Here is a 26,589-nt window from a genome sequence, read left to right on the forward strand (position 1 = left end):
GGTTGGGCAGGCAGACGTGTGATTAGGGAACGTCAAACAGTGTGGACAGGCAGGGCCGTGGGATGGTCAGGGTGTTCTGGGTCCTCCAAGGAGGCCTGAAGAGTACACAGGAGTCTGCAGGCCAGACCAGGAAGGTGAGGACACACCTGGCTGGGTGCACACAGCAGCACAGCAAGTACAGAGAACACCAGATGAGAGTGAGCGGGGGCCACAGGCAGGTCACATAAGGGGTCCCAGGCTGTGCTCAGAGCAGGGAGTGACATGGTCAGATTGCAGTTTTAAACAGCTAGCTCCAGCTGCCTGGTGGAGAATTCACAGCTGAGGCAGGGAGACAAATCTGCAGGTGCCAACCAACCCTGGGAAGCGGACGGGTGTGAGATGAATGGGGGACACCGAGGCAGGGAGGACCCAGAGGCTCTGGGCAGCAGGCAGTAGAGCCCACCGTAGGGTGCTGGTAGAAACAGAGGGCTGTATGCATGCAGAGGTACAGGGAACAGAAAGGCTATCGATGGGAGGGTGGGATGGTCAGTGAAGCCAAGGAGGGGCAAAGCCTGCCTGAGGACAGGGACAGGCTAGGGGGGAGGGCCTGCAATTGATGCCAGGGAGTGCAGTGGGGCTGTCCTCTTGACGTTTGCCCCTAGCTCACTCACTGTGCAAGGTTCTGAGCACGGACTGCCTGTAGATCACCAGGTTTCACCTACGCCATGATCAACCTATCATCGATGGGTTTCAGCCTATCATCGATCACTAAGACAGAGAAATGGTGCCAAGTAGGAGACACAGCCTGACCCCAGAGACACTGAAATGTGACTGAAAGAGACACCTCTCTCTTTCTCACAGCGACCCTGAGCACTCAAGAGGTGGGCAGAGGCCCACTCCACTGTCTCCCTCCCTCACACCCAGCACCCTGTCTGGAACCAGATGCTGTCCCCAACCCTCCCTTCCCCTCCCACCAGGGCGGGGGCAGCAGCTGCCACATCTGAATGTCACACCTCTCTGCCCAGCCCGCCCCCAGCTCCAACAGCAGCAACCTTTGTGGGGGTTGAAATACAGCCCAGGGGTGCTGCAGAAGACGACTCAGTATGCCTGAGCTCCTAGGCAGTCCTTCTGCCTGGACTGCCCTCCCTCGAGCGGCCCTCAAGGCCCCCCTCTTGCCTGCCCCATCCACCTCAACCAGCAGCACTCCTCTGCTCCTCTTCTGCAGAGAACCACTACACCCTGTCACCCTGTCACCATGCTCCTGCCCACACAGCACTGTGGCTGACAGGCACCACATGTGCAAACGAGTAGAGCAGACAAAGGAGCTAAGGACTGGGCTCAGAACCAGAACCTCCTGCTGTAAGGTCATGAGTAAGTCACCTCCCTGAGTCACTTCAATGTCTAAAATACGGATGGCAATCGCTCCCCAGTGGGATTGTGTGAGAATCTGCCTGGCACATGGGTCAAGTGCTCGTCAGCTGGGGGTCCCGATCTGTGCAATGGGCATCATCACAATCACCGCCTCTCAGGGTTACTGCTAAACCAGACGTGATCCTGAATGCTCCAGGGCTTTTCTGAACGCTAAAGTGTCATCTGGTGGGAGCTACAGAAGACCCAGGGCAAGAGACTTCAGCAGTCTGCCCACTGGTGAAGAGCAGGGCCCTACCACTGGCTGCAGGGACAGACACACTCTCCCGGTCCCTGAGGTTCTCTCTCCAGGCTCAGCCCAGCAGACCTCCTGGACCCACTGCCAGCTCCACCTGCAATTGCCCTCGCACACCTAACCTCAGCTCTCAAGAAAGCAGGGAGTGCTGTGGCTTCAGGGAACGTCTCGGGGCAAGTGAGGCTCCAGGTGGTGCTGAGAGGGGGCCAGGGTTAGAGCGTCGCGTTGCCTCTCCAGTTGCCCATCCTTCAAGCACCAGCTCTGAGCAGAACTCTGGAGGAGGCTGCCTGCCCTGCCCTGCCCTCCTGCCTGCAGGGGGCGCCCACGCAAGTTGCTCCTCCATATCTGCCACTGTGAAAACCACCCCTCCACACTTTTACTGCCTGACACACCCACTTGAGCAGACTCAGTGGAGACACGCACACAAATATTCAAAAAGCATCATTTTATCAGCAAAACTCTGGAAGCCAGCTCCCTGATAATGAAACGGCTCCTCTCATGGAATATTATATTGCAGTTAAAGGAATGAATGAGACTCGTAAGTAATGAGGACAGAGAGCCAGGACACGCTGAGGGAAATGAGCTGGCTGCAAAATGACAGACTTGTGTGCCAGAATTTATTTAAAAACTACACAGTGTTCTGGGATGTCTCTCTACACGCACAAAGAGACGTACTCCAGACTGAACTCATGACAGTGGTTCTCAGCAGAGGGACAGAAGAACCTGCAACGATAACAGAGGTCAACGGGGCCTTAGCTGTAACTGAAATATTTAAATTTTTAAAGGAGAAGGATGTATTTATTTCTTGTATACTGACAACTCAGTGAGAATAAAAGGAAAGAAAACGTAACATTTTAGGCACAGGACACAGTGAAGGCAGGCCCAGGAGTGCAGCCACACGTAGGTGAATAGACAGGGGCGGGCCCTGAGGCTCTGGGGAGACTGTAGGCCATGGGAGTCTGTTTTGCAGAGGGGACGCTCTGGATCTAAGGGGACTGCACCCAGGGACATCAGCTTTCAAGTAGAGACACTTGGTGTGGAAGGTGTGACCCTAGCCTGGTTCGCTGGACCAGATGTTTACACCTGGTGTCCAGGGTAACTTTTAACAGGGCCTCGTTCACTCTAAAAGTGGCCTGGTCTGCCTTATAAGACATACAATCGCCCTGGCTATGGGACAGGGATGGAATCACAGCTAGGCCTCCTGACACACCCCACACCACCATCCCACCATCTCCCACATGCTGTGGCCACATGCTGTGCCACTGTTCTAAGGACACTGTTCCACAGAGTCCTAGAGCTGCACTGGGGCGAGGTATTTTACAGATTTGGAAACTGAGGCTCAGAAATTAGATTCATGTTCAAGATGACACGGCCCACATAGGGTTTGAGACACCAGCATGGGCAGGACTTCGACAGGGCCCTAGGGTCCTCAGACTGAGATGTTGGTTGCAGGCCACGATGAGCAGGTGAATAAAAAGAAGAAATGGATGTAAAACAGACAGATCCAGGAGCCTGCCTCCACGGGGCGTTGGGGGGGGCACGACAGGGGGCGCGAGCACAAGAAACTCCACTGGCCTTTGCCAGCCCCTCTCTGCAGCCAAAGGGAGCTAAGCTCCTGCAGGGCAGGTTGGGCTGGCCAGGTTGGCCCTACACAGCGAGAGCAGCAGAAGGGGCTGGCACAAGGATACCCTGCCAGGAGAAAGCACCTCCAAACTGCCGAGGCCAAGAGTGGCATCTCCACGCTGGTGCCGGGTGGCACTAACGGAAAAGAGGTAAGAGACTCAGATGAATGGTGGGCAGGGAGATGCCACGTGATGAAAGCAGAGGGGAGGAAGGAAGGCAGGTGGGAGATGCCTAGGGAGAAGGGCACCGGTGCCAGATCTCACAATGCTGGGAAGGAAGGAGCTAAAGGGCTCTTCCTGCCAATGGAAGCCCCTGGAAAGGAAGAGGTGAAGGCATTCTTAGTAACAAAGAACCTTTGCACATTATCTTCTTATCCAACTCCCCACAAATCTGTCATTCAGCTGGGCCACTCTCCTCCTTCCTTCCTCACTTCCTTCAAACACACACTTCCTCACTTCTGCCTCCCTGCAAAGGGATGGGCATCAGATCACCAGCCTACCAGGAGCTCTGACATAGAGAACCTGCAGCTCCACCTCGCCCTTAGCGGATCCCTCAGACGCCACACACCTAGGCCTGCCTGGGTGCGGGTGTGTCAGGAGACTGCAATGGGTTGGCCTTTCAGGGCCTGCTATTTCCCTGCTCCCTACAAGATCAGCTATGGGACAGCTTTTGGTCTGGGTTCCCAAAAGTACAGACACCTTTGTCTAATTAGGAATGAAACAAGTCTGCACACTAGGCGAGTCGTCCCATCTCACTGATCTAGCAGTGCGACTCTCACTGAAGCAGCGATGCTGGGCCCCATGGCCAGCAGGAGAGAGAACACTGAGACTCCCGACTCCATGAAGACTGTCTGACTGGTACATGAGGCCACACCATCAGCGCAAAGCAGCCTCAAGATGCAATGGGTGTGGATTTCATTCTTTTCTTTCTGGAGGGAGTGGAAACAAATATGGTATTAGCCATGCTAAAACCCAGAGCAACTTTTATGGTCCCGTGGTGAAGTTAGCAATGGTGACTCTGTGATCTGGGAGAAGAAAGCAGAATGAAGATGGAGCTGTTCACTTCCAAAGGGGAGGACACCCTGCACACATTGAGAGGGAAGGCTTGTCTCCAACATTAGGAAAACCTTGGATATGGGAGCCCAAACCTATCCAGACTGCACACTCCAACTACTGCAGCCAGCAAAGAACAGACATGAGAGTTCATCTGGCAGCTGTTTACCAGGAAAATAAAAATGTGCACGTGCTGTGGTGGCAGTCAGGAAGCAGAGGGAGCTGGTGGGATTTACCATCATGTCAGGGAAAGTAGGCAACAGAGAAGCAAAAAGGACAAGGTAACTACACTGAAAGTTATGAGAAAAATAAACAGTGTGGCACATTAGAGGAAGCCTTCCTCCCAACCATGGGGCCAGGAGAGGTGGTTAGCCAGAGCCCCAGAGAGAATCGGGCAGTGAAGGATCTGGAACAGAGTGCTGCCCCCACTACCCGCCACCCCCAGGACTACTGGCTCAACGTGAACCCTCAAGGGGATCCAAGCATGGCCTCCAAGACACTCGAACCAACAGAACTGTCCTACCAGCCAGGTGCAAAGGCACTGATGCCATCTTGGACAAGGAGACTGTGGCCCACAGCCCAGATCTCCATCTGCACACACACCAATACTTCTGCTCTTCTGAGACTGCTGTGCCCTGCAGCCAGGGTTCAAGCTGGCTAGGGGTGGGGACTCAACCCAGGAGTGTGCTGGAGCAAGCTCACACCAGCCCACGAGAGCCTGCGGTGAAACTTTCAGGAATCCTGTGTTAAAGACAGCCACTGTTAAAAATGCAATGATAGAAATGAAGTTACAGTGAAAAAAAAGGCGATGAAATAACTCAAAATTCTTCACTTCCTACTTATTTTTCCACATTTACTATTATCTCGGTTTGGGGGTTTACTCATGACTGTCGTGCCACATGGTAAAACTGGTGTGCTGCTGAGGCATCTCTTGTCAACTCCATCTTCAGTGATACCACACTAGGGGTTTGAAATCAGCCACAGTGAAAGTATTTATACCATGTAAACTGGCAAACACTACAGATCAGGGCTTTGATTTAGCATCAGGTTGGTGGCTCCTGACCAGGAGTCTGTAGACTCGTGAGCCATATCCAGCCCAATGCCTGTTTTTGTAAATAAACGGTTTATTTATTTCATTATATATATTTTTTGTTGAAGTGAAATTCACATAACATAAACTTAACCAAGTAAATAAAGTTTTATTGGAACACAGCCACAATCATTAGTTTAATCTTATCTATGGCTGCTTTTGTGCTACAAATAAAGGCAGAGTTGTGACAGATCATATGGTCCACAAAGCCAAAAATATTTACTATCTGGCCCTTTACAGAAATAGTGAGCCACCCCCTGGGTTTTAAGACTTAAGAAGTGACGGAGACAATGTTAATAACGCAGATTAAACTTAAGAGTGTGTCATGTCTGTAGCTGTTAAATTAGGAATAGCACAAACAATTGAGGAAATATTCTTCCAATATTTGAAAGCTATTTCTGATTCAGCAAAGACATCACTGGACTCATAAACAAAAGTATCAATCAATAGCCATGTCAAATCTACACTCATAAGTCGACTACAGGTACAAAAGTTCAGGAAAAATCAATAAAAGCAGTCTGTGAGATACAACTGGCTACATGGAACTGACAAAGAGGGCTGTGTATTTCACTATTATTTGTAAACTGTATACTACCCATTCTTCACATCAGTAAAATCTGTAGCCTTTTGTATGTATGTATATGCACACTTTCTTTCCTGGAGAGCCAGTCGTCAAACATTTGCTGGCACACCACATAGAGTAAATTACAGTTCTTCATTATGTCAAAGTACTTGCGATAAGGTTTGAATGAAAGTAAAATTCATTTGCATTATTGTATTTCAACATTGCATACAAATGAGAAGAGGGAAGAACCTGAATTCCTTAAATGCCAACTCTTAACAATTATTATCGAATGTTTACTAAATAATGGTTCTAAATTTTAACATCTCCACATGCAAACAGAATTCCTCCACAGTGACTATCAAAGTCAAGCAAAAAATCCAACCTAACAAGTTATGTCCATGGACACAGTGCTCCCTTTTATAAAAATCAGTAACGTTATTTGGAAAGTCAATACAAGTTCAATATTTAATAAGTTCCCGAAAATTTTATACTTTGTTTTTCTCATAATACTCAAGAAATGTAACACTCGTGTTTTTCCCTCCAGTCCCACTTCCAGTTACCTAGGGTGCTGTCTGGATGCCATTATTTCCTAAGTGCGCCGAGACATCAAAGAGTCTGGAGGCAGTGTCACAGCAGGAGGGGATGGGGCTCTTCACAATGTGTGGCCAGGAGAGGCCTGAAGGAGTCTGTTGGTCACAGATCTCGGGAGGGGGCCTGGACAGTCATGAATGAGGGAGAGGGAAGCATAAGTTGATGTGAGAAAGGAAAGAAAGGTCCAAGGCATATAGCACCTGTGGATCATGAAAATAAGGACTGGGGACATCTATTCTAGAGTGGTGTGATGTGATACGGGTTTGGAAGGGTCGAGAGGGTAAGTGTTCCAAGAGGGAGACGGCCAGGCTTAGACTCAGAGCTGGAAGAAAGAGGATGAACGGAGAAGGTAGACTTTGGCCATAGAGCAGCTAGGTCTTAGAGATGGACTGGACATAGTAAGGTGGAAGGAAAGCAGGAGGCGCAGTGATTCTAGGAATTGAACACAGCCACAGGTACGGCTCCAGTGAGTCCACACACGGCTTCTCTGTCCAGGTGGCTGGACCCCAGTCCTTCGCGAACATGAAGCACAGGACTGGTGGACTTGACTGGAGCAAAGTGAGGCACACCCTGCTCTGAACCTTCCGAAGACACATGAGAGGAAAGCACCTCTCCTCTCCGCTGGGTGCAGTACATGGAGGCCCTGCCATCCACTCCACCTCTGAGTGCTCTCCACAGTTCCTGAGAGGCTCTTCAGGCTAACACGGCTTACTTTTATTTTCATCTTTTTATTGTTTAATTGAAAAGACAAAGGGGAATATGAAAAACAAAAACTGTTCCTACTGCCCCCAAACGAGTACCTCCCATTTTACCCAAAGTTCTAGTTTTTGTGCCTTTCATGGTTGTGCTCGGTTGACAAAAATGCTCCCTTTCTTCATCATGGCAAGGCTCGTCCATTTTCCTACAGAGCCTTCAGGTTGGTTTTTCACGGCTCTATGCTACTCAACTCTATGGACACACGTGTTTCCTAAGCTTCTCCCATGTCACTTAATTAATGACATTAACGATGATTATTATGTGAATATTTCTATTAACACGGTTATTAAAAATCATCATACATCTGTAAATAAATTTCCAAGAGTAAAATGACTAGATCAAAGGACGTGAACATGGCTATGCCTCTTGTTACATAAGCACTTTCCAAAACAGTGTAGTATGAAGCAGCTCCTGAGTCTGCCAGCAGAGTGGTGTGGGAGATGGGCTAGGAGGCGTAAAATAGCAATCGGGCCGGCTTAATGCCCAGTCCTGACTACCTGCCAATGCTATTCTTCCCACGTTTCAGTACAAGGTGTATTTTCTGATCATTAATTACAGCAACCTTTCTCTGTCCAGCGATGTCTCTGAGATCTCGTCATTGTTAGTTCTGAGTCTGTTCTCTACTCGGAAAGGACACTGCTTCCTAAAGGCAGTAGCGCACAAATGGATTTTGACCACCTCCATCTGCCCACAGTGCAGAGGGGTCTGGAATGGTTCAGGCAGGTTTTAAGCCTGACTGGGAGTTCCCAGCCAGCACCTCTTCCAAAGCAGTGTGCCTTTCTCTCTACAAGGCTGAGATTTTGTTCTACAACCAATTCCTTCCTGCTTTCCCCCCAGGGAGCTTCTAGAAATGTGTAAAATTATGCAATGTTGTCTGGTAACTGCTCACTGCTCATACTTTAAGGGAAGACTATCTTTGAGAAAGAACAGCATCTGTGAAAACCAAAGTTAAATATCTACAAACTCATCCAGGGGGATAACTGCCCTGCCTTCAGCCCTGGAAAAGTAGGGAGGGGGCCTATATGTATTCAGCGACTATCATGTACCCAGCAGCTTCCCTTCAGGCATTATCTACCCTTCAGTAGGGTAGGGCTTGTCCTCACTTTATAGACCACCGTAAATTTGACAGATTGACAGCAAACATTTGACGTGATTTGTCCAAGAATAAAGACCTCAGAGACAGAGCTGTAGAGATTTGAACCCAGGTCTAACTCCAAAATCCTTGCATATGAAAGACTTCTTTCTTTCCTTCTTTCTGTCTGTCCATCTGTCCATCTTTCTTTTTTATTTTGGAGGAGGGGGGCTCAGAGGATTTCTAGTTGGTTGGTAATCACGTTCATCAACCTACACTTCAGAAATGAGGCGGCTTTCTTCTCTACAAGACAAGACCTCATGAACGGAGCTGAGATGACTCAGAGGCTCCAGAGACATTGCAGAAACCAGCGCTGTCTGGCTGGGGAGGGATGGGAGCCCCATTCTGCATCCCCATGCCAGCCCAGGCACAAGCTCCTCCCTCACTTCCCCTGTGGAACAAGACACTATCGCCTGAGCTCTCCACCGAAGTACAACTAATCCCGGGCCCTAAATGTGTGTTGTCTGATTCACGTGGGCATTAAAACTGAATCAAAATTTGAAAGTCAGTTCCTTGGTCTTACCAGCCACGTTAGGTGCTGGTTATACACACGTGACTCATGGCCGCCATACTGACCAGCATGCGTAGAGCCCACCTCCACAGCATGCAGAACTCTGGAAGGAGGGGAAGAGCTCCACAGGGATTCTCGCACCCCTCTCCTCTCTGCAGCGGGCGCAATGCCGCCTCACAATGAAAGCAAAGGCCCTGAGGTCAGCTGTGCAGTGACCAGGTGACGTGACTTACCCTTGCTAAGCCTCAGTCTCATCTATAAAATGAGACAATACCTGGCACAGAGTGAGCACACATTAGGAGCTGAGGCTGTGCTTCTGTTTCTGTCAGGCCCAAGGATAAAGGCCCTGTGGAGAGAAGACTCTTATGAAGATGATACCAAAAGACACTGAGCAGTTGATCTGTTAAGTAGGGTGATCACTAGATTGAATGAGATCCATCCCCCCCAGGGTGAACTCCACCTACAGATCTATCACCCACTGATAGGATTAAAAGCTCCTTTCTGCTCCTCCCAGCTGTATAGTCTCACTCTTCCTCACCTGTAAGAGATAGTACCAGCTCCCCCACGGTCATCTCAGGGACTAAACAGAAGCCACGCACTGTACCAGGCACCCAACATGCTCAGCTCCTCAGGACGACACCACCAAGTGATGGTATCAACAGCCCCATGTCACAGATAAAGAAACTGAGGCTCAGAGACATTTAGTGATTCGCCCCAAGGCCAGCCAAGTAGAAGTAACCAAATAGGACCTGAAGCTGCTGCTCTCAAAGCACAGCTGGGGTTCAGGGTTTAGAATCCCCTGCTGGGCCCAGGCCTGGCCCAAGGGAGGGAGGAGGCATGGGTTCGCCATGTCTCTGATGGGGGCTGAGCAAGTGCTGCAACACCTATAGCTGCCCACCCCGCCCCTTCCCTGTGTCCTGTCGCCAGCCTCTAGAATCCCTGGACTCCCGAGAACTGAGCGACATATATGGGACAGGCTCAGTGCCCCAGTGCTGACCACACTACAGTGGCTCCAAGAGAACCCAAGCACCGCAGGAAGACCCTGAAGGGCTGAGGTCCGGAAAGAGCCAAGCAGTCAGTGCAGGAGCAGGGATGTCCTCCAGGGAATCAGCCACCCAACCCTAATACTTGTGAGGGAGCAGCTGCCCCACCAAGCCCCCACCAAACTTGAATTCTTACCCCAAACCCAACTCAATCCTCCCATGTCAGGCACTACTGGTGCTCACCTGTAGCTTGATGGAGATGGACCCACATCCGTTCTTAAACTAGTTACTGGCCCTAACAGAATGAATGGGCTCACTATGCACAGGCAAGAAAAGAACCAAGGGTGGCAGGGGGACCACAGGCATGCCACATAGGTTAAAGGTGCTGTGGGAAAAATCAGACCAGGATATCAGGAACAGGCAGAAGACAGTGCTCCTGGGACAGGTGGCACTAGCCTTGCTGTGGGAGGGACCCTGGGCCTGGAGCCCAGAGAGACAGGTAGGAAGGAGGGAAGGAGGCCCACCTAGGGTGGGGTGCACAAGCAGGTCAGGAGCTGACTGGAGAGCAGCTGAGCATGGCTGGAGCAGATGGGAGAGGACACCTGAGCCAGAGGCTGGGACACAATGTACTTGGCTGATTCAGTCTAGACTTTTGATTGCAAGAGACAGAAAAGCCATCTCAAACGGGCTTCATCAAGAAGTCACTGGCTCACCAAGCTGAAAAGTTCAGGGCAGAGCTCACCTTGGGCCAGCCGGGCCATGGTAACTTAGTCCTCCCCACCCTTCTGGGCTGGTCTCACTCGTGGGCAGGCTGTCCTCAGGCAGCAGACCCCAGCAACAACGTGATCATACCCTCTCCCATGCAAGTCTCCCCCAACTACCCTAGCAAAGGGCTAAAACTGTCACAGGCTCTGATTGGGCCAGAGGCCCACCCTTGAACCAATCACTGGCCGGGAAGATGTAGTTCCATGATTGGCCAGTCCCCAGTCACTAACCATTGAATGGGAATGGACCAGAGACAGGGAGGGGCAGGAAGGGAGGGGCTGGATGCGCTGCCCACCACCAAGCCTGAGAACTGTTGGCTACAACCCACGTCAGCACCCAGGATGCTTCAGGCCCAGGGCCACGTCCCATTCTCAACAGCCTTCCTAAGCAGCGTACGTACATCCTCCTGAGACAACTAAGGCTGCATCGTGAAGAGCAGAATCAACATTCCAGCTCAGTTGTACCCAACGACAAAGCCCATTCTCCACCCAGAGAAAGACTGTCTTCTCCACTATACACCACCTAAAGAATTCAGACTTTATCCAGTCAGCCACATGGCCCCAACAGAGGGGATGAAACTCCCCAGTTTGTGTTTCCGAGCACTCACTCTGCGGCCAGTATGGAGGAGAGAGCAGGAGGTAGGAGACTGGCTGGTAAGCAACTGTGCTAGTCCTCCCTGGAGATCATACTGGCAGGAAGGGGGCTGCCACGGGTGTGGGACCCCAGGGTGGCTCTGAGGTGGCCCACGGCATCACCAACTGATAGAGCATAGCATGCCGAGGGCAGGAGGGAAGAAGGTGCATCCGCTTTGGCTCAGGCTGCTCGCACATCTAGGACAGTAGTCAGCTGGAGAGCGAGGGTCCAGGCACTGCTGAAGCTGTGGCTGTGAAAGCCCCTGGGGAAAGCCTTGAAGGCAGATGGGATGAGTCAAAATGCTGGCGGGGGGGGGGGGGGGGGGGGGCGGGGCACTCTGCAGAGGGGACCTGGAGAGAACAGACAGGCCAATGCAGCAAGGTGCGAGGACCCTGGGGGACTACGGGCACAGCTCAGTGTTGGGCCTCAGGCCTCATTCATTCCTGCAGGGTGCATTTCATTATCCACCCTGCGGCAGGCACCAAGGACAGCATGGTGACCCAGGAAGACAGCCTGGAGTGACCAACACAAGTGGATCCTTATGCTCAAGGTTGGCTCATCTTACAAAGTAGATGATGCCACTTCCTACTTCCCAATTTGGGGGAGCCCACCACCCGAGAGGATAGGAAACCATGTCCACTGTACTCCTAACACAGAAGCATCATCCCCAGGGTGAGGACGGTGCCCACTCCCCTAACTCCAAGTGGGGCTGACAAGCAAGTTCACCGGAAACCCTAAGACAGCCTCGATCCCCACCCCAGACAGGGTCCTCACCATTTTCATTCTGCCACACAGGAGGACTACAGCAGTCACACAGGAGGGCACCTGTTGCTTGCGTCTGCACAGCAGACTCTGCTTCTGCAAGCTCCTCCCCAACTTCCTGTGAGCACTGCCGTTTTCTTACCAGCCTCTTCACCCCACCCCCAGGCCAAGCAGAGTGCTTCTCCAGGAACTCCCGCACTGGCAGCAAGTGAGGGAATCCCCTGTCTTCAATGGCCTAGCCTTCAAGAGGTCACACCCCAGAGCTGTTGTGTTTTCCACCACGTGCAAGAAGTCTGTCCACAAGACAGGCAGACACACACACATACACAGTGCTGAAGATAAAAAACAGAACATACAGTTTCCCTCTCAGTTCTCCCATCCCAATTAGCACTCTGACTCAGGGGACAGGAGGAGGGGGAAAGGGTACACGCAAAGGCAGGAGAGCTCACAGAACACCTGGAGGGTACAGCTTCTGCCCTTTGGTGAGAGCGGGGCTCCTGCACTCAGGAGCAGCATCGGCTTGTCAAAGTGAGAACTTTAAATGCTTGCGAAACTTCTTTAAAATAGAAGTGAAAGTGAAATATCCATTCACAAACATTTTCTGCCCTGATCGCACCTAAAATTTAACATGTGGCCCATTTCTGTCACTGCCAGGCTGCCAGCATCCAGCAAAGGGGGAAGAGACATCACCAACTTCAGGTCTTGCTGAGAGCCACCCAGAAACACAGGAAGGGAAAAATGGAGAAGAGCACAAAGATCATCTGACCCTACCCCTCTCAGTTAACCTTAAGGGGAAGGAGCCAGGCCCGGAAACGCAGGTCCCAGTTTCCGGTTACCCAGGTTAACCAGAGGGAGGGGACAGACAAGAGGAAATGGGCAGGACAATCAGATCCAACCAGACTGCCCAGTCCCCTTACAGGGCCTGTCTGTCAAGAGGACAGACATCCGGAGAACTCTGCTCTTGCCTGGGTCATGGGCGCTGCCTCCTCAATGACTACAGTAGGCCTGGGTGGGTCTGGGCCTCCTGGACCATGCAACTTCCTCCTCCCTGGGCCTGGTCAAGGAGTTACTGCAGCACAGGAGAGATGATGGGGATAGGAGAAGCTGCAGTGCTGTTACAGGCTCTCCTGGACTCCTGAAGTGCTCCTCAGCCCAGGATGGGCTCAGAAGCTGCAACCCAGCACCTGCGCCAAGGCAAGGTAACAGCAAGGTACCCAAGTGTGACTACAGGCAAATCAGTCTATGGGGTCAACCAGGAGGAGTGGGTACTCGGAACCCTGTCCTGCGACCTCACACCATCCAAACCACCGCATCGCTTACTCTGGACCTTACATTTCAGTGACGCCCATTCTGTCATCTGGACCCAAGTCTCCCAGGCCCAGCACTAAAGCCAACTACAGGATGGTACTTTCACATCAAAGAGGTGATTAAACCAGCACGCACCCAGGGAATACTGCCAGCTGGCTCCCTGCCCCACTACCCCCTTCTCCCATGAACAGGGGGCAACAGGCCTTTATTCTGGGCCTGTCTGGGTGGAACTAACACCACGCCCAGATTTAGGGAGGAACCAAAAAACATAGCCTGCTAATTCCATCAAAGAGAAGGCAAAGGAAGTGTCTGCTGGGGCCTCTGGGAAACAGTCGCCCTCTCTTTCTTCCCCTGGATGATGGTCAGTGAGGGTGAATCCTGAAGCTCCAGGGGCTGGGAGGAAGACATCCCACTGTGTGAAGGTAACAGCACAAAAGGCAGAACAGAGAGAAGGAGCAAAGCCAGGTCCTCACCTGAGAACAGAACCACCTCTGCGTCTTTAAGCGACACGAGCCAATCAGCCCCTTTGTGTCTAAGTTCCTGTCAGAAGCACAGAGCTCCCTACCCTCTGGAGGAGATCCGCCAACAGAATTAGCAAAGGAAGGAGAAGACAGGCGCTCTGCTGGCAACTACCTAACCAAACACTCGAAGGAAACAAAGTGACACAATCAGCAGAAAGGGTAAACGGCTCCTATTTTAGACACCTACACATCAGTGTCACTCAACCCTCCCCCAGGTGGCAGTGAAAAGCCAGCCTGCCAACTGCTTGCCCAGCACAGATGCAAGATGCACCAAGAGAGTAAATAAGTTGGGAAGTGTCTACTGGAAGTGACTTCTAGGAGGGCTGGCCTTAAGAAGCTACCATAAGTGAGCTACCTTAGGGATCACTAAAGGGAAAGAGGATGTGGCCACCACCCCACACTCCAACCAGGGCTGGGCCAGCAACCTGATAGCAAGAGGGGTCAAGAGAGCTAAGGTGGAATGGGGAGGGAGAGGATATCAAAATAAGCCATCTTCAGGACAAGAAGAATCCAGCCTCCAGTGTGTGCAGACTCACCAGCTTGGTGGGTCAGACAGCTGCCCAGAGCGAGTGTGACCACTCGGGGTGTGGGTGGGGGATGGAGCTGAAGGTAGGAGCAGGGCAGCTGGGCCACCTACTGGGCTCTTGATGTGAGCCATGGTCATGCGTACCTAGTCCTCCAACAGTAGCTCACCTGAATGCTGACGCCTGCACCACAAAACCTCCTGCCACAGAGTCAAGGCCAGCCACTTACAAAATTACTCTGCACACAGCAGTTGAGTGACTGGGATCTCCACAGCAGCCACAAGGCTGAGGCACCACAGGATGTGGCCTGGAGAAAGCATCACCCACTTTCTGGCCCTGACAAAGGAAACCCAGAAGAGAGGGGTGTCCAGGAAGGGTCTAGTTTGTCACACGACCAAAAGAGGCCAAAGGGTCCCAACGTGGCATTTGAACAGTGTCTCCAGGGACCAAGGACAGGCAGGGATCTAAGACAAGAGCCATCCTTTCTCTGTCAGGGGTGAAAAATGCCAGCCAAGAAACAAAAAGGAACAAACACCTCATGCCTTCTCCTCAGCCAGTTCAAGAGAAAGCACACAGCATTTCAGGTACAACTTTCCTCCTGGTCCTGCATAAAAACAGCCCACAGACGAATCCAGTGGAAGGATCTGGACCCGGGCAGGAGAGTGAAGTGCCTGCCTGGTACCCACGTCACTCTCTCGGGTGACATGGAAATCAGCAGCAGGTGGGTAAGGACTGGGGGTGGGTTCCAATCCCAGCACGATCCCTAGCAGCTATGTGTCCGCTGAGCCTCAGTTTCCGCACGAGTGCCTGCCTCCCTGGGGTGCTGTAGAGATTAAGTGAGTTTTGAATGCACGAGAAGTACTGAAGAGAGTTAGCATCTAGTACCTGCTCAGTAAGCGCTGACAGCCAGTTCCTAAGATCAGCCCTTCTCACAGGAAGATCAACAATCATCTGTGCAGCCACCTGCTGTGGAAGTTCTAGATACATGGGGAGCAACTCATGCTCTGCTACCAAGGAGCTTACAATCCCAGGGAAAACTCGGTCAACAAGACCTGTTATCAGCAGGAATGTAGGGTTTTTAAGTTATGCACGGTGCCTGAGGGAGACTGTGTCTTAGATTAAAAAAGGAAAGCTTTCTGAAAAAGCGAGAGCAGTAGGGCCAACAGGAGGCCCCAAACAGTGGTGATCAGAGGGTTGGATCCTAGGTGTCACACACATACAAGTACGGTCAGTTGGGTGATTTCAGTAGACGCTGTTTTGATGACAAGATACAGCTTCATTCCAAAGCATGACTAGATTCAGAGTAGCTTTAATCCTCCAATTTTCTCAAAAGTACATTTGTCACGTGGAAGTTCCTGAATGTTTCTGATCATAAAAATGGATCCTGACATGCAAAAAGGTTATGAACCACTAGGCTAGAAGATTTTAAGAAGGGAAAGGTTGTAGGAACTGGAAGGAAATAGAAATTAAAAAGACTTCGTGTTTGGGAGGTTAAATCTCAGGTGTACTGGAGCCCAGCTTTCATGCTGGGCTCTGCTTATGTGAGAGGCAGGAGACTGCTGTCGTTAGGCCCACTGGCTTCTGGGCCAGCCAGCACTGAGTTTGGGCCCAGAGCTTCCAACAGACCCCTTTGCGAGACTGGACAGATCACTTAATCTCTGCTCTCCTCTGAAATGAAGATGGAACATCTACCCCAGGAAGAGTTCGGGGAACCAACGAGGATGCAAAGTGCACCACACCATATCTGGCGCCCAGTAAGTGCTCAGGAAACAGCAGCTGTCTGTTTCCACCTCCAATGGATGAATACAGGAAACTTCGTTCTGGTCATAGGAGCCTTTGAAGGCTTTAACCACGACCTGACGTGACCCTTCTCCTTTTTAATGGGCTCCACACACAATCACAGAACCTCCAGGAACTCATAGGTCAGGAGTCTAGGGGTCCAGAAGGAGGGCCCGGGCATGTCTGAACACCTGCCTGGCTTGGGGGCCTTGGACTGTCTCGAGCCAGCTCTGCCAATAACCAAGAGCTCCCCCACGCACAGCAGGGCCCACCTCCCAGGAACGCCTGCCTTCCCCTTCCTAAGTTTGCCTCCAAAAGCCACACGGAGCACACCAAACCCCAGGGAGATGACAGCACTTCAAATACTTAAAACTAGCCCCCAGGCCCTTCACAGAGCCTGACACCTGCCCCCTTCCCAACCCACTGCTGAGAGGACAAACTGTCCAAGGATTTGCCAGCTATTCCTCCAAACTCTCCCTCCCTTAGGTCAGAGACAACAAGAACTGACTTCCTGGACCTGACTGTAAACTTTTTGTTCTGAAAACTCAAATGATGAAGTATTCTGGAAAGCCAGCTCACGTTCTTAAGAATTCTGAACTGTCTCTGAATAACACATGAAGAACTATTCCGTCTGGCCCTAAAAGCTGTCACCCTGACCCCTGTTCCCCCACCCCACCCCAGATCACCCACGTGCACACTCCACACCTGCCTGAGGCCCCTCGAGGCAGGGGCTGGGCAACTCCAGGTCTGCACCGGCCGCACCCAGCACCATAAGCACTTGCTAGAAACAGTCAGTCAACTGCTGAGCCACCTTTTTTCACTCTCACCATATTTCTCCATAAACAGCGAGTATCAGCTGGTGATTGAGACGTAAGTGCACCACCTCCCCAAGACCTGGAATTCCCTCAGAAAGGACTTTTAAACCCAGCATGCGGAATGTTAGTAGGTCTTCCTTATGCAGGAAATGTTCCCCAGTTCACGGAATCCCTGTGTCAGTACTCACTCAGCTGTACAGGTGTGCTCTGAGAGTGCAAAGCAACAGTTTCAGAAGGGGGCTCTGAGCGTGGGCAATCACAAGGCCCGACTGAAAAGGCACTGCCTCTGCGGCCACCTGCTCAGCCCCAAACTCCGTCACGCATTCTGACACCCAGCTAGGGGGCCACAAAGGGACCATGTGGACTCAGGACAGCTTACCACCAGGAGTAAAAAAAGCACAACTTCTACCGACAAAGGCCCCAGCTTCCAGAAGGTAATTTACAGCGAGGGAGTTGGGTGGGAGACCCATCCACTGGACTGTAGTAACGCAGAGATCAGGCTAGGGCCTTGGTGCTGCTTAAAGTGGAGCCCTGTCTGAGAAGACGCTCACATGCATACCAAAACTGCGGCACGGTGAGCAGTGCTCCCTTCCTTCACCTAATCTGAGCTTGGCACCCTTAAGGTGCATGTCTTGCCGCACACAGCTGCATCTCGGGTCCAAGAGCCCAGGTGTCCACGGCCTCTGTGACCTCCAGCCAGAACAATATACTCTGATTAAAGCCACCTGAGGACTACCCAGAGACCTCTGTGAAGACAGAATGTAAAGTCCACCTTCTTCTGAGGAAGACAGTGAGTCACAACAAGGACTTACACCTGCTTCACACCCGACACCTGTTACCTGCCTGTTTCCCAAAGTCCCTAAGCACCACACTGCTCTCCTCACTCATCCTGGCCACACAGAAGGGACTGTCAGGGAATTTCAGCAACCAGCATGATCAGGCAGAGTCCATGCGTTCAGATTTCGTATCCTCTAACATGCTGCAGAGAATCAGAACCAACACTCTTCCATTTTACCATTTATAAGACTCCTCTTTTCTGCAGGATCAATGGTGTTTTAAGTTAACATAGAAAGTGCTGGAATCTTGAAGCAGAAACGAAGCTGGAACACAAGACTCATGAAAAGTTCTATGTCAGTCAGCAGGTACCACACCTCAGTGCAGTCTGGCCCAGGATTCTGTCCCCGAGATAGGCTAATACTGTTAGCCTGTTAGATCTGTCACAGGTAAATCGATCCTGAGGTGTCATCACATACAAACCTGTGTGGGAGAAAGGCGGATCCCCACATCTTCTCTTACCAGCTCAAGGACGCAGCACTCTCGGGCCTCTTCTGAAGCTGTCTCCCCCCTTTGAGAGCAGTGTGGTGGCATTTAGAGTTGGAAGCACTGTCACTTAATAACTTCGAGTAAGTCCCTAACTTTGGGGCAGTCACCTCACATTGAGTCAGTAAGAAACAAAAGCATCTTGTCCTCTCTTGGCCACAGGAAACATTCACTAAACAGCACCCACTGTCAGGCCATCAGCTTCTGCAACTGCAGAAGGGGGAGACCGGCTGCTCCCGCCAGCTCCCTCACAGTGCTGTTGGAGAGAAGCAGGAGACACTGCTAAAGTGCTGCACAAAGTCATGTAAAGTGTGTATCTCTGTGTGGAATTTAGTCAGAATTGTGTTACTCTAGAAAGTTCACGCAGTGCTTCTTGCATTAAGAGAAAACTTCTAGAACAATTCACGTTAGCCTCATGCTGTCTGTTTCAGAATCTGAACCCTGTATCTAGAAGGAGCTTTATGGGGCGCACACACCAGTCCCCAATTCCACTTTGCAGATGAGGAACCTGCAGCCCAGCGAAGCTAAGCACTGTCTTAACCTTCAAATTCCTAGAAGTAAGATTACTCTTGTAGTGTGTCTCCCAGCAGAGGCCCCGTGGTCACCTCCCCTTGGCACCTGATGTCTCCAGAACTGTGAGGAAGGAAGTAGCTCCTGAGGTTTCCTACTGGACAGCCTGACTGCTGGCAGGCATTGACACAGACGTCCAGGGCAAATTCAGGTCCCTCTTTGCCACAGTGCCTTCTCTGGCCTCTCCTTGCTCTGAAAACAGGGACCCTCACCTGCCTTGAGCAGGGCCTGCCTTGTGCCGTTACTCAACTCGTCATGGGGATGCAACAGCTGCTCCACTGTCTCAATCAGACCTTTTCTCAGATGCCAGACGAACATCCATGTCCCTCACGGTTCTCCAGAGTTCTGCACTAGACTACTCCATGACTGAACCTCAGGGCACAGAGCCGTCACAAGGGCATTTTGGTAAAAAGGGGCTCAAATGTAGATCCTCAGTCCTAGGTAGAAGCAGGATTCCAGGGCTCAGTCAGACGAACCAGCACAGAGAAGACAAGAAGCAAACAGTGCTCACGAAGCCTGTGTTCCACTCAGGAAGACAAAGGCCAAACTTGGAGAAACAATGAGCGTCGATACAAACGGGAACCTGATCACTTGCTAAGGAAACTGGGCTTGGGTGGACTGAGTGATTACTGGGCAGGAGAAGACACAGCCCTCATCTCCCTCCATAATGAAGCAGGATTAAGCGGTAACAAATGCGCACACTGCTCTTCAGAGACTTTCAACACCCTGGGCTGACATACAGGGTGCTGGGAAGAGTAAGGCTTAGAATCTTCTGAAAATCTGCTAGTCACTTTTCGAAAAGGAGTGCAGAGGATTTACTTCATTACTGAGTTGGCTATAACTCAGATCCCGCTGCTGTAGAAATTCAAATACTCCATAGGCTAGAATTTAGAGCAGAGAAACAACTTTCCTCTCAACAACTCCTTTGTCAAGGAGATGTCAGTAAACGTTACTTTGTTACCTCCCAACTTTCCAGATACTCACGGATATTAGGTCAGCTGCCTGACAGTAATTTTTCAAGCAAAAGCGAAGTTTGTTAACCATAATTGCATGCCAATAAAGGTAAGCATTACACGACACAATTCTCTGTTGCTTCTCTCAGAAGAGGTTTAATTTTAGTGTTGGCTCTTCAACACTGTCCCCATTTTTTTTTCCATGAGCATCTTAAATATGTGTCAACTAACTATCCAGAAGTAGAGTTCATAACTGGGCAAAGCAGAGAACAGCAGCTGCGTGGCAGCAATGCCTTCTTGGAGCCACCTCACTCTCACCTGAGCCCAGGTCATTCGTGAGAAACTGCAGACATACGGTCGCACAATCTCCACCGGCAACTTATTCTGCCCCGGCTGCGTTTCTGTACTGGGGTGTGCTCCAAGCCCGACTCTGTAACAATGTTCATGTTGGTTGCTGACAATGGCAGCGTTTAAAAGAGGCACTTTCCTCACCACACATATGCAAAGAGACAGTTTCCCCATTCCATCCACTACACTTACTTCAGTAGGACTCCACGCACACCTGTCAGTGGAGTCCGCAAGAGAAGCCAAATGAAATGTGAATTCTATCCCAGGTAACACAACCATGGGCTTACGTGAATGTAAGGTTTCTGCACGACCACGTGCCAAAATACATGAAACAGATTTGTTCCCTCCCCCTGCTTCTGGCTAGCCCCTCTTCCTCCTCTACTCATAGGAAGCCTTTAGATTAGAGCCTTATACAACACCGGAACCTCTGAGGTCACTGCCCCACCTAATCTACAACATCGTGACCGCCTGTCAAAGCGTCTCCTGATCCCAAAGCTCTCCTACCTAGGTGGCATTAAGGATCAGTGCTAATATCTCAGCCACCTCTCAGATTCTCTGAAAGGCAAGCAAGCACAGGGAATTCAAGAAATTATACTCTGACTTGACAAAGATCCAAAAGTCACCAAGGCCACATTTTTCATGTCACTTGTTTTACCCTCTAATATTTGAGTCTTGGGAATTGCAGCGGCACCAGTTACTGCAAAAATTCTGGAAGGTTTTATATAGTTTGCGCCTACTCCACCCCCAAAGTCCTAAGAAAAATGTATACAACATTTGTTAAAGACGATTACCACCAAGTCAATCTTAATGGGGCCTAAAGACCAGGGATAAGAGAATTACTTATGATACAGAAATCAGAGCCTTATGAAGGTCATAACTCCTCAGTTTCTACCAAAATTGTACAATCTAACATGAATTATTCCAAAAATACCAAGCTAAAGCATACTGCTAAGAGGAATTCGCAAAGTTCACATAAAAGAAAAGGAAAAGCCCCCACAGTGAGAGCAACCTCGGTTACCTGGCCAAGCCCAAGATGATTTTTCTTTCCAGCCCCAGCCTATTAAAAAGTGATTCCAACAGCCAGGTCTCCCAGCAAATCAGGGGCTCACTTCATATCTGGATGCCACTGCATCTTCCTACTGCTCAACCTGCTCCTGCCACAGGGGAAAATGATCCCTAATGCCAACAACCCCTTGGAGAAAATATGAGAACACGATGAGTCTTCTTCCCCTACACACACAGAGGGGACAAGAGAGATTCCTCTGCAAACAGGAGCCTCGGTGGAGGGCCGTCTGAGACGGGTTAATTCTGACCATCTAGGTCACAAACCACCAGCTTGGGAACCCCAGGTTGGGGGGAGGGACAGCCAAAGGAGGGCTCACGGGAGAACAGAAGAGAAAATAATCACCCCTAATTCACTACTAAAAAGGAGGGCTCTGGCTTGGTCAGAGGCGCAATGAACACTTGGGCCCAGAAAGGCAACAAGAAGGATCCCACCCTCCCCAAGATTATCTGCTGTCGGCAGCGACCCCAAGAGGGATCCGGCAAAGGCATGCCCACTCGCAGAACCGAGGGGGACTCTCCACGCGCCCAGGTCACTCGGCTAGGGGCAAGGCATGCCGGGGGGTTTCCCTCCGAAGCGAAGAAGGTGCTTCCAGAAGAGTGGAGAGAGTAGGAGGGCTTCCCTGATCACTCAGAAGGCCGAGATACGGGAGGCACGGGCTCCCCGAATCATACCCCGGACACCAGTTGCTCCACAGCCTTTCTCCCACCCCTCCCCCCCGCCAGGAGGGGCTTCCCGGGGGTCGCGGGTCCTCGGGGAATGGCGAGGCGGGGGAGCAGCGTCAGGGGCAGCGAGGGTCGTACAACTGGAGCGGGAGAGGAGGAAAAGCTCCGACCTCAACTCCCGTCTGCTCCCTCCACCCAGGCCGCACGGAAGCCTCGGCCTCACGTACCGAGCGCCGCCGGGCAACCCGACCTTCCCCCGGCACGGGCCCAGGGGGCGAGCGGCCGGGATGGCAGCGGCCCTCGAGGGGAGGTGGGTGTCGGGCGGGTCCCTCGGAGCCCGGAGAACGAGGGGCACTGGGGAGGGGGAGGGTCCCGGGCCCACGCGGCCTCCGTCCCGGCCCGCGCGGCGGGTACTTACGTTGCTCTGGGGGTCGATGGCCTGCAGCAGCCGGTCCCTGATCTGCTGCGGAGACGCCGGAGCCGCTGTCATTGCCTGGGCGAGGCGGGGGGGAGCGGCCGGGCCAGCGGGCGGGCGGGCTGAGGCGGGGGACGGGGGTCACTCACTCGCCGGCCTCCGGGAGCGGAGCCTCATGTTCCCCGCGGCGCCGGGGGGGAAGGGGGCGCGCGGGGTGGCGGAAAGGGGAGCCGGAGCCGGGGCTCGGGCCCGGGGCGCCGCCGCCACCGGAGGAGGAGGAGGAGCCGCCTGAGCCGCCGCCGCTGCTGCCGCCGCCTCGAGAACCAAACTCCAGTGAGCTGCCCCCGCGCGGAGCACTCTGGGTAACCCGCGCCGCACGCAGCGTCGGCGCCACGCTGAGGAGGTTGGGAGATGGGGCGGGCAGAGACGCCGGGCCTGGGCGGGGCCCCGAGCGGGCCCACCCCTCCCCTCCACGCATGCGCGCGCAGGCGCACTCGCCCGCCGCGCCGCCCCACCCCGCGGCCTTGCCGAGGGAGCCGTTGGGAGGCGGTTGGGCGGAGCAACGGCCGCCGCCTGGAGGCCACGCCCCCGCCAGGGCCGCGGGGCGGAGGTTTCCGACGGAAACGTGCGGTGCGCGCCGAGTCCTTGAACCCGGGCGCTACGGGAGGCCGCTTTTGGGCTGCGGGGTGGGGAGGGCGACGGCAGGACTCGTCCTCGAGCAGAAAAGCCTTCCCCGCACTGATGGGGATGACAGGAGACGCGGGCGGGAGAAGCTGCCAGGTTGTCCGAGCCCGGGAGTTCTTCCCAGCCTCGATCGGCGCTCGTGGGGGCGAGGCGCACAGGCGTGCACGCCGCGACTGCGCGGAAGGGTCATCTGAGGGGCGCCGAGGCCAGCCCGTCCCCGCCCCGTCGCGGGGCGCAGGTGTGGGGCTGGGGTTTGCAGCGCCTCGCGCGCTGGCATCACCGAGAGACGAGGCAGTAGCGCCTGTCGGAGGAGGCGCCAACCCGGCTGCAAAAGCCCGGAAGCCAGCCCCAGGAGCTGACCCCAAGGGTTTCTCAACCTGGGCACCGTGACGTTTCGGGCCTGACCGCTCTGTTGTAGGGGCCGTCCCATTCACTGTAGGAGGTTCAGCAGCATCCCTGGTCTATACCCACTAGATGCCAGTAGCACCCTCTCCTCCATTAGGGACAAACAAAAATGTCTCCAGTCATTGCCAGACGTCCCCTGGCGGGCAGAATCGCCCTCTGTTGAGAACCACTGGTTTAAAGGACCCTTCCACCCTGCTTTGCATGGAAATGCTGGAAAACTGAATCAAACATTTCACAAAGGAGGAAAGTGAGACCCAAGGTCACCCAGTGTTACAGGTTAATCACAGAATTGTTAATGTCAAGTCTAAGGGCTGTCCCTGCCCCCGCCCCCTTACTGCCTTCTTTCATTGCTGTCTCTTCTCTCTGGAAGCTCTGTTAGAAATACTGTTATGAGAAGGGGTGGAAAAGCAGGCTGAGTGGATTATTAGCCGCAGCCCTGGGAGAAAGCACTTTTTTCGTTGTTATAGGAAGACCTAGATTTAAAACAGGAGAAAGGCAGCTGATGAGAACCACATGTGCGCCTTGGATGCACACTACACCTGTTAGTCTTGCATTTGTCTTGCTTCTGGGAAGCATTTTTATTTGCAAAAACGGCTGTTTCTGCACGTGGTTGTGGTTGCTTGCTTCTGCACACGTTAAAAGTTTTACAGCACACTTGTAGGAGAAAACAAACACAGGCAAAATACTTCTTTTTAATTTACTTACTCTCCCTCCTAGAATGAAGTGCTTTGTATACACGGTCCAAGTTGGAAACCCGCCACTTGGAGATATTCTTTATCTTACTTCAGATAAGCAAAATAAACAAGCTGTCCCCCAAGCATATTCCGGCCCCGCCTCTCTTTTTAATTTCTAACTCAGATGTATAATATCTTATTTTTTTAATCAAGGATTACATAGAAATAAGCAATGTGTTTTGCATGAGTCGGGTTATTTAAGAAAAATTTGGAAAGCACTCAACTTACCTGCTCTTTTTAAACTAAAAAGAAACATTAAGATGACAGTGGCATCTGCAAGGGCACTGACTCCACTCAGTATCCCAAGTACACAGAAAACAGCTTATGAAATATTTGTGAAGTGAGTGAATGAACGTCTCGTGAGATACCTGGCAGCTGTATACACCCAGACACAGGTATACAGCTCAGAGCCACAGATCTGGCACCCCAGTCGGGCTCAAGAAATATTTAATGAGTGAATTAAATATTAAATATAATAAGTAAATACTATATATACGTGCGGATGCACATAGACATACACACAGATATATACGGTTTTATTTCACATTTAACATATATAAAAGGGTACTTGTAAAGATTAAATCAGCTGGCCACTGAATGGGAGTCTTGAAAATGTTAGCAGATTCTCTTAGGTCCAGAATAGACACTGCAGTTCACCTAGCAGACTTTCTGCTTCGAGGAAGAGACACTTGAAATGGCTCCTATCCCTTATGCACAGGTGGAGCTTGAGGTAAAACCTCTTGCTGTAATGTAATGGTTCTTCTCCAGCAATACATCCCTCAAGTTGAGTACAGAGAGCATAAGCCCCACTATCCTGAGGGGACAAGATCTTTTGTGCTTGGAATGCCCTTGAAAAGGCTGCCTCACCTCTTAGCAAGGCGGTGTCCAAAGAGAAGAGATGACTCTGAGTCCATGCCTTGCTCTTGCCATGGGAAGTGGCACGAAGGCAGTTTCAGGAGCCCAAGTGCAGAGCACCCTCAGCCCAGCCTGGCAGTGAGGGAGGGGGCTGGTTCTCCTTTGGCGAACTGCTGTGGTCCAAGCTGGACAAGCAACGGCATCACAGAAGGAAGCCATGAGCAGCCCAGCTCCTACAACTGCACAGGACCAGTCTTCAGCAGCAACACCACATGGGGCAAGGAGCGACAGCAGGAATGCACAGGGCAGACTCATTTCTAAAGTGAAAAGCAACCGTGTGCCCCTTTAGACACACAAACCCCTGCGAGTTACTGGCTTTACCCCAATAAAGTATGCGAGGGTTCCAGTGATTAACAGGAAAAATAAATGTTTCCTCTCAGTTTAACAGTCTGGTGGGAATTTTTAAAAACATTCTCTCTTGTATTAACTCAATCAACAATGTCAATGATCTCAGAAGTACCTAGAGATGGGTTTCAGAGTTCTGCTTGGCTATGCAGCAAGTCCTGTTTACTCTAACCAATTTCAATTGGTTTTGAATAGTCCTGAAATGTCACTTTTTTTAGGAAGGGCATCGGAGATAGACAAGAGAACTCAAACCATTTTTATCATGCCTTCAGGTAGGGAGATGCAAAGATGCACAGAGCTTGCTCCTGAGGATCCAGCTGGAAGCCAAGCACTGACAACAGGCTGAGGGCCCATTAATACAATACCATAATTGTACCGTCCGAGCAAAGTGCAGCAGGAGCACCAAGGAGGGGAAAGGCCAACCTGGACAAGAGTATCGGGAAAGATGTTTGACAAGGAGGCGGCATTTCAACCGAGAGCATTCCCATATGTTCATGTCCCCAACCCAGCATTTCACAACTTCTAGAAATGTATCTGAATGAAGCAATCAGATGCAGACAAATGTGTATGTACATGGAAGTTCAGGGCAGCATCGTTTATAAGGGTGAAAGACTGGAAGCAGCCTATGTGTCCAGTAATAGGGGGGTATGTAAATAAACTGGGGTCAATTTGTGAAAATGGGAAGGTTACAGACTGAGAGGGACCACAGGATTCTGTAATTCCACCTGAGTGGTGGTCTTGTCTTATGAGTGTATGCAACGTATAAATTCATCAAGCTGCAGGTTACTGTAGATTAAATTTAAAAAATAAATACATAAAAGGATATACATATAGACAGATAGGTGATCTAGCCATTAAAAACCAGTATTGAATAACATGGGAAAATGCTCCCAATTTAATATTAAATGATAAAATGCAGCATATAAACTATATCCATTGATTTTAGTTTTATTAAAATATATTTACTTATGCACATAATGCATAGAGAAAATACTGGAAGGAAAGAAACCAAAATATTTACAGTATTTCTCTCTGACGGGCAGAATGAGAGGTGATTTTCCTTCTGACACCTTTGCCTGCAGTTCCACATTTCCTAGAAGGAACAGGTGGGGCCTCCTGG

The 26,589-nt window shown here is 51.4% G+C and overlaps 1 protein-coding gene across 1 annotated transcript in view; it reads right to left on the reverse strand.

Annotated features, from left to right (window-relative positions):
• The window catches only part of MED26 (mediator complex subunit 26), a 49,537-nt gene extending 26,796 nt beyond the window's left edge, over positions 1 to 22,741 (reverse strand). The window contains exon 1 of the mRNA XM_044774264.2: positions 22,390 to 22,741. Within this exon, the coding sequence (XP_044630199.1) occupies positions 22,390 to 22,461 (72 nt within the window). The 5' untranslated portion in view covers positions 22,462 to 22,741. The remainder of the gene's footprint in view (positions 1 to 22,389) is intronic.
• Between the last annotated feature and the right edge of the window lie 3,848 nt (positions 22,742 to 26,589).

This window comes from Equus asinus, chromosome 10 (assembly GCF_041296235.1).
Source record: "Equus asinus isolate D_3611 breed Donkey chromosome 10, EquAss-T2T_v2, whole genome shotgun sequence".
NCBI lineage: Eukaryota > Metazoa > Chordata > Mammalia > Perissodactyla > Equidae > Equus > Equus asinus.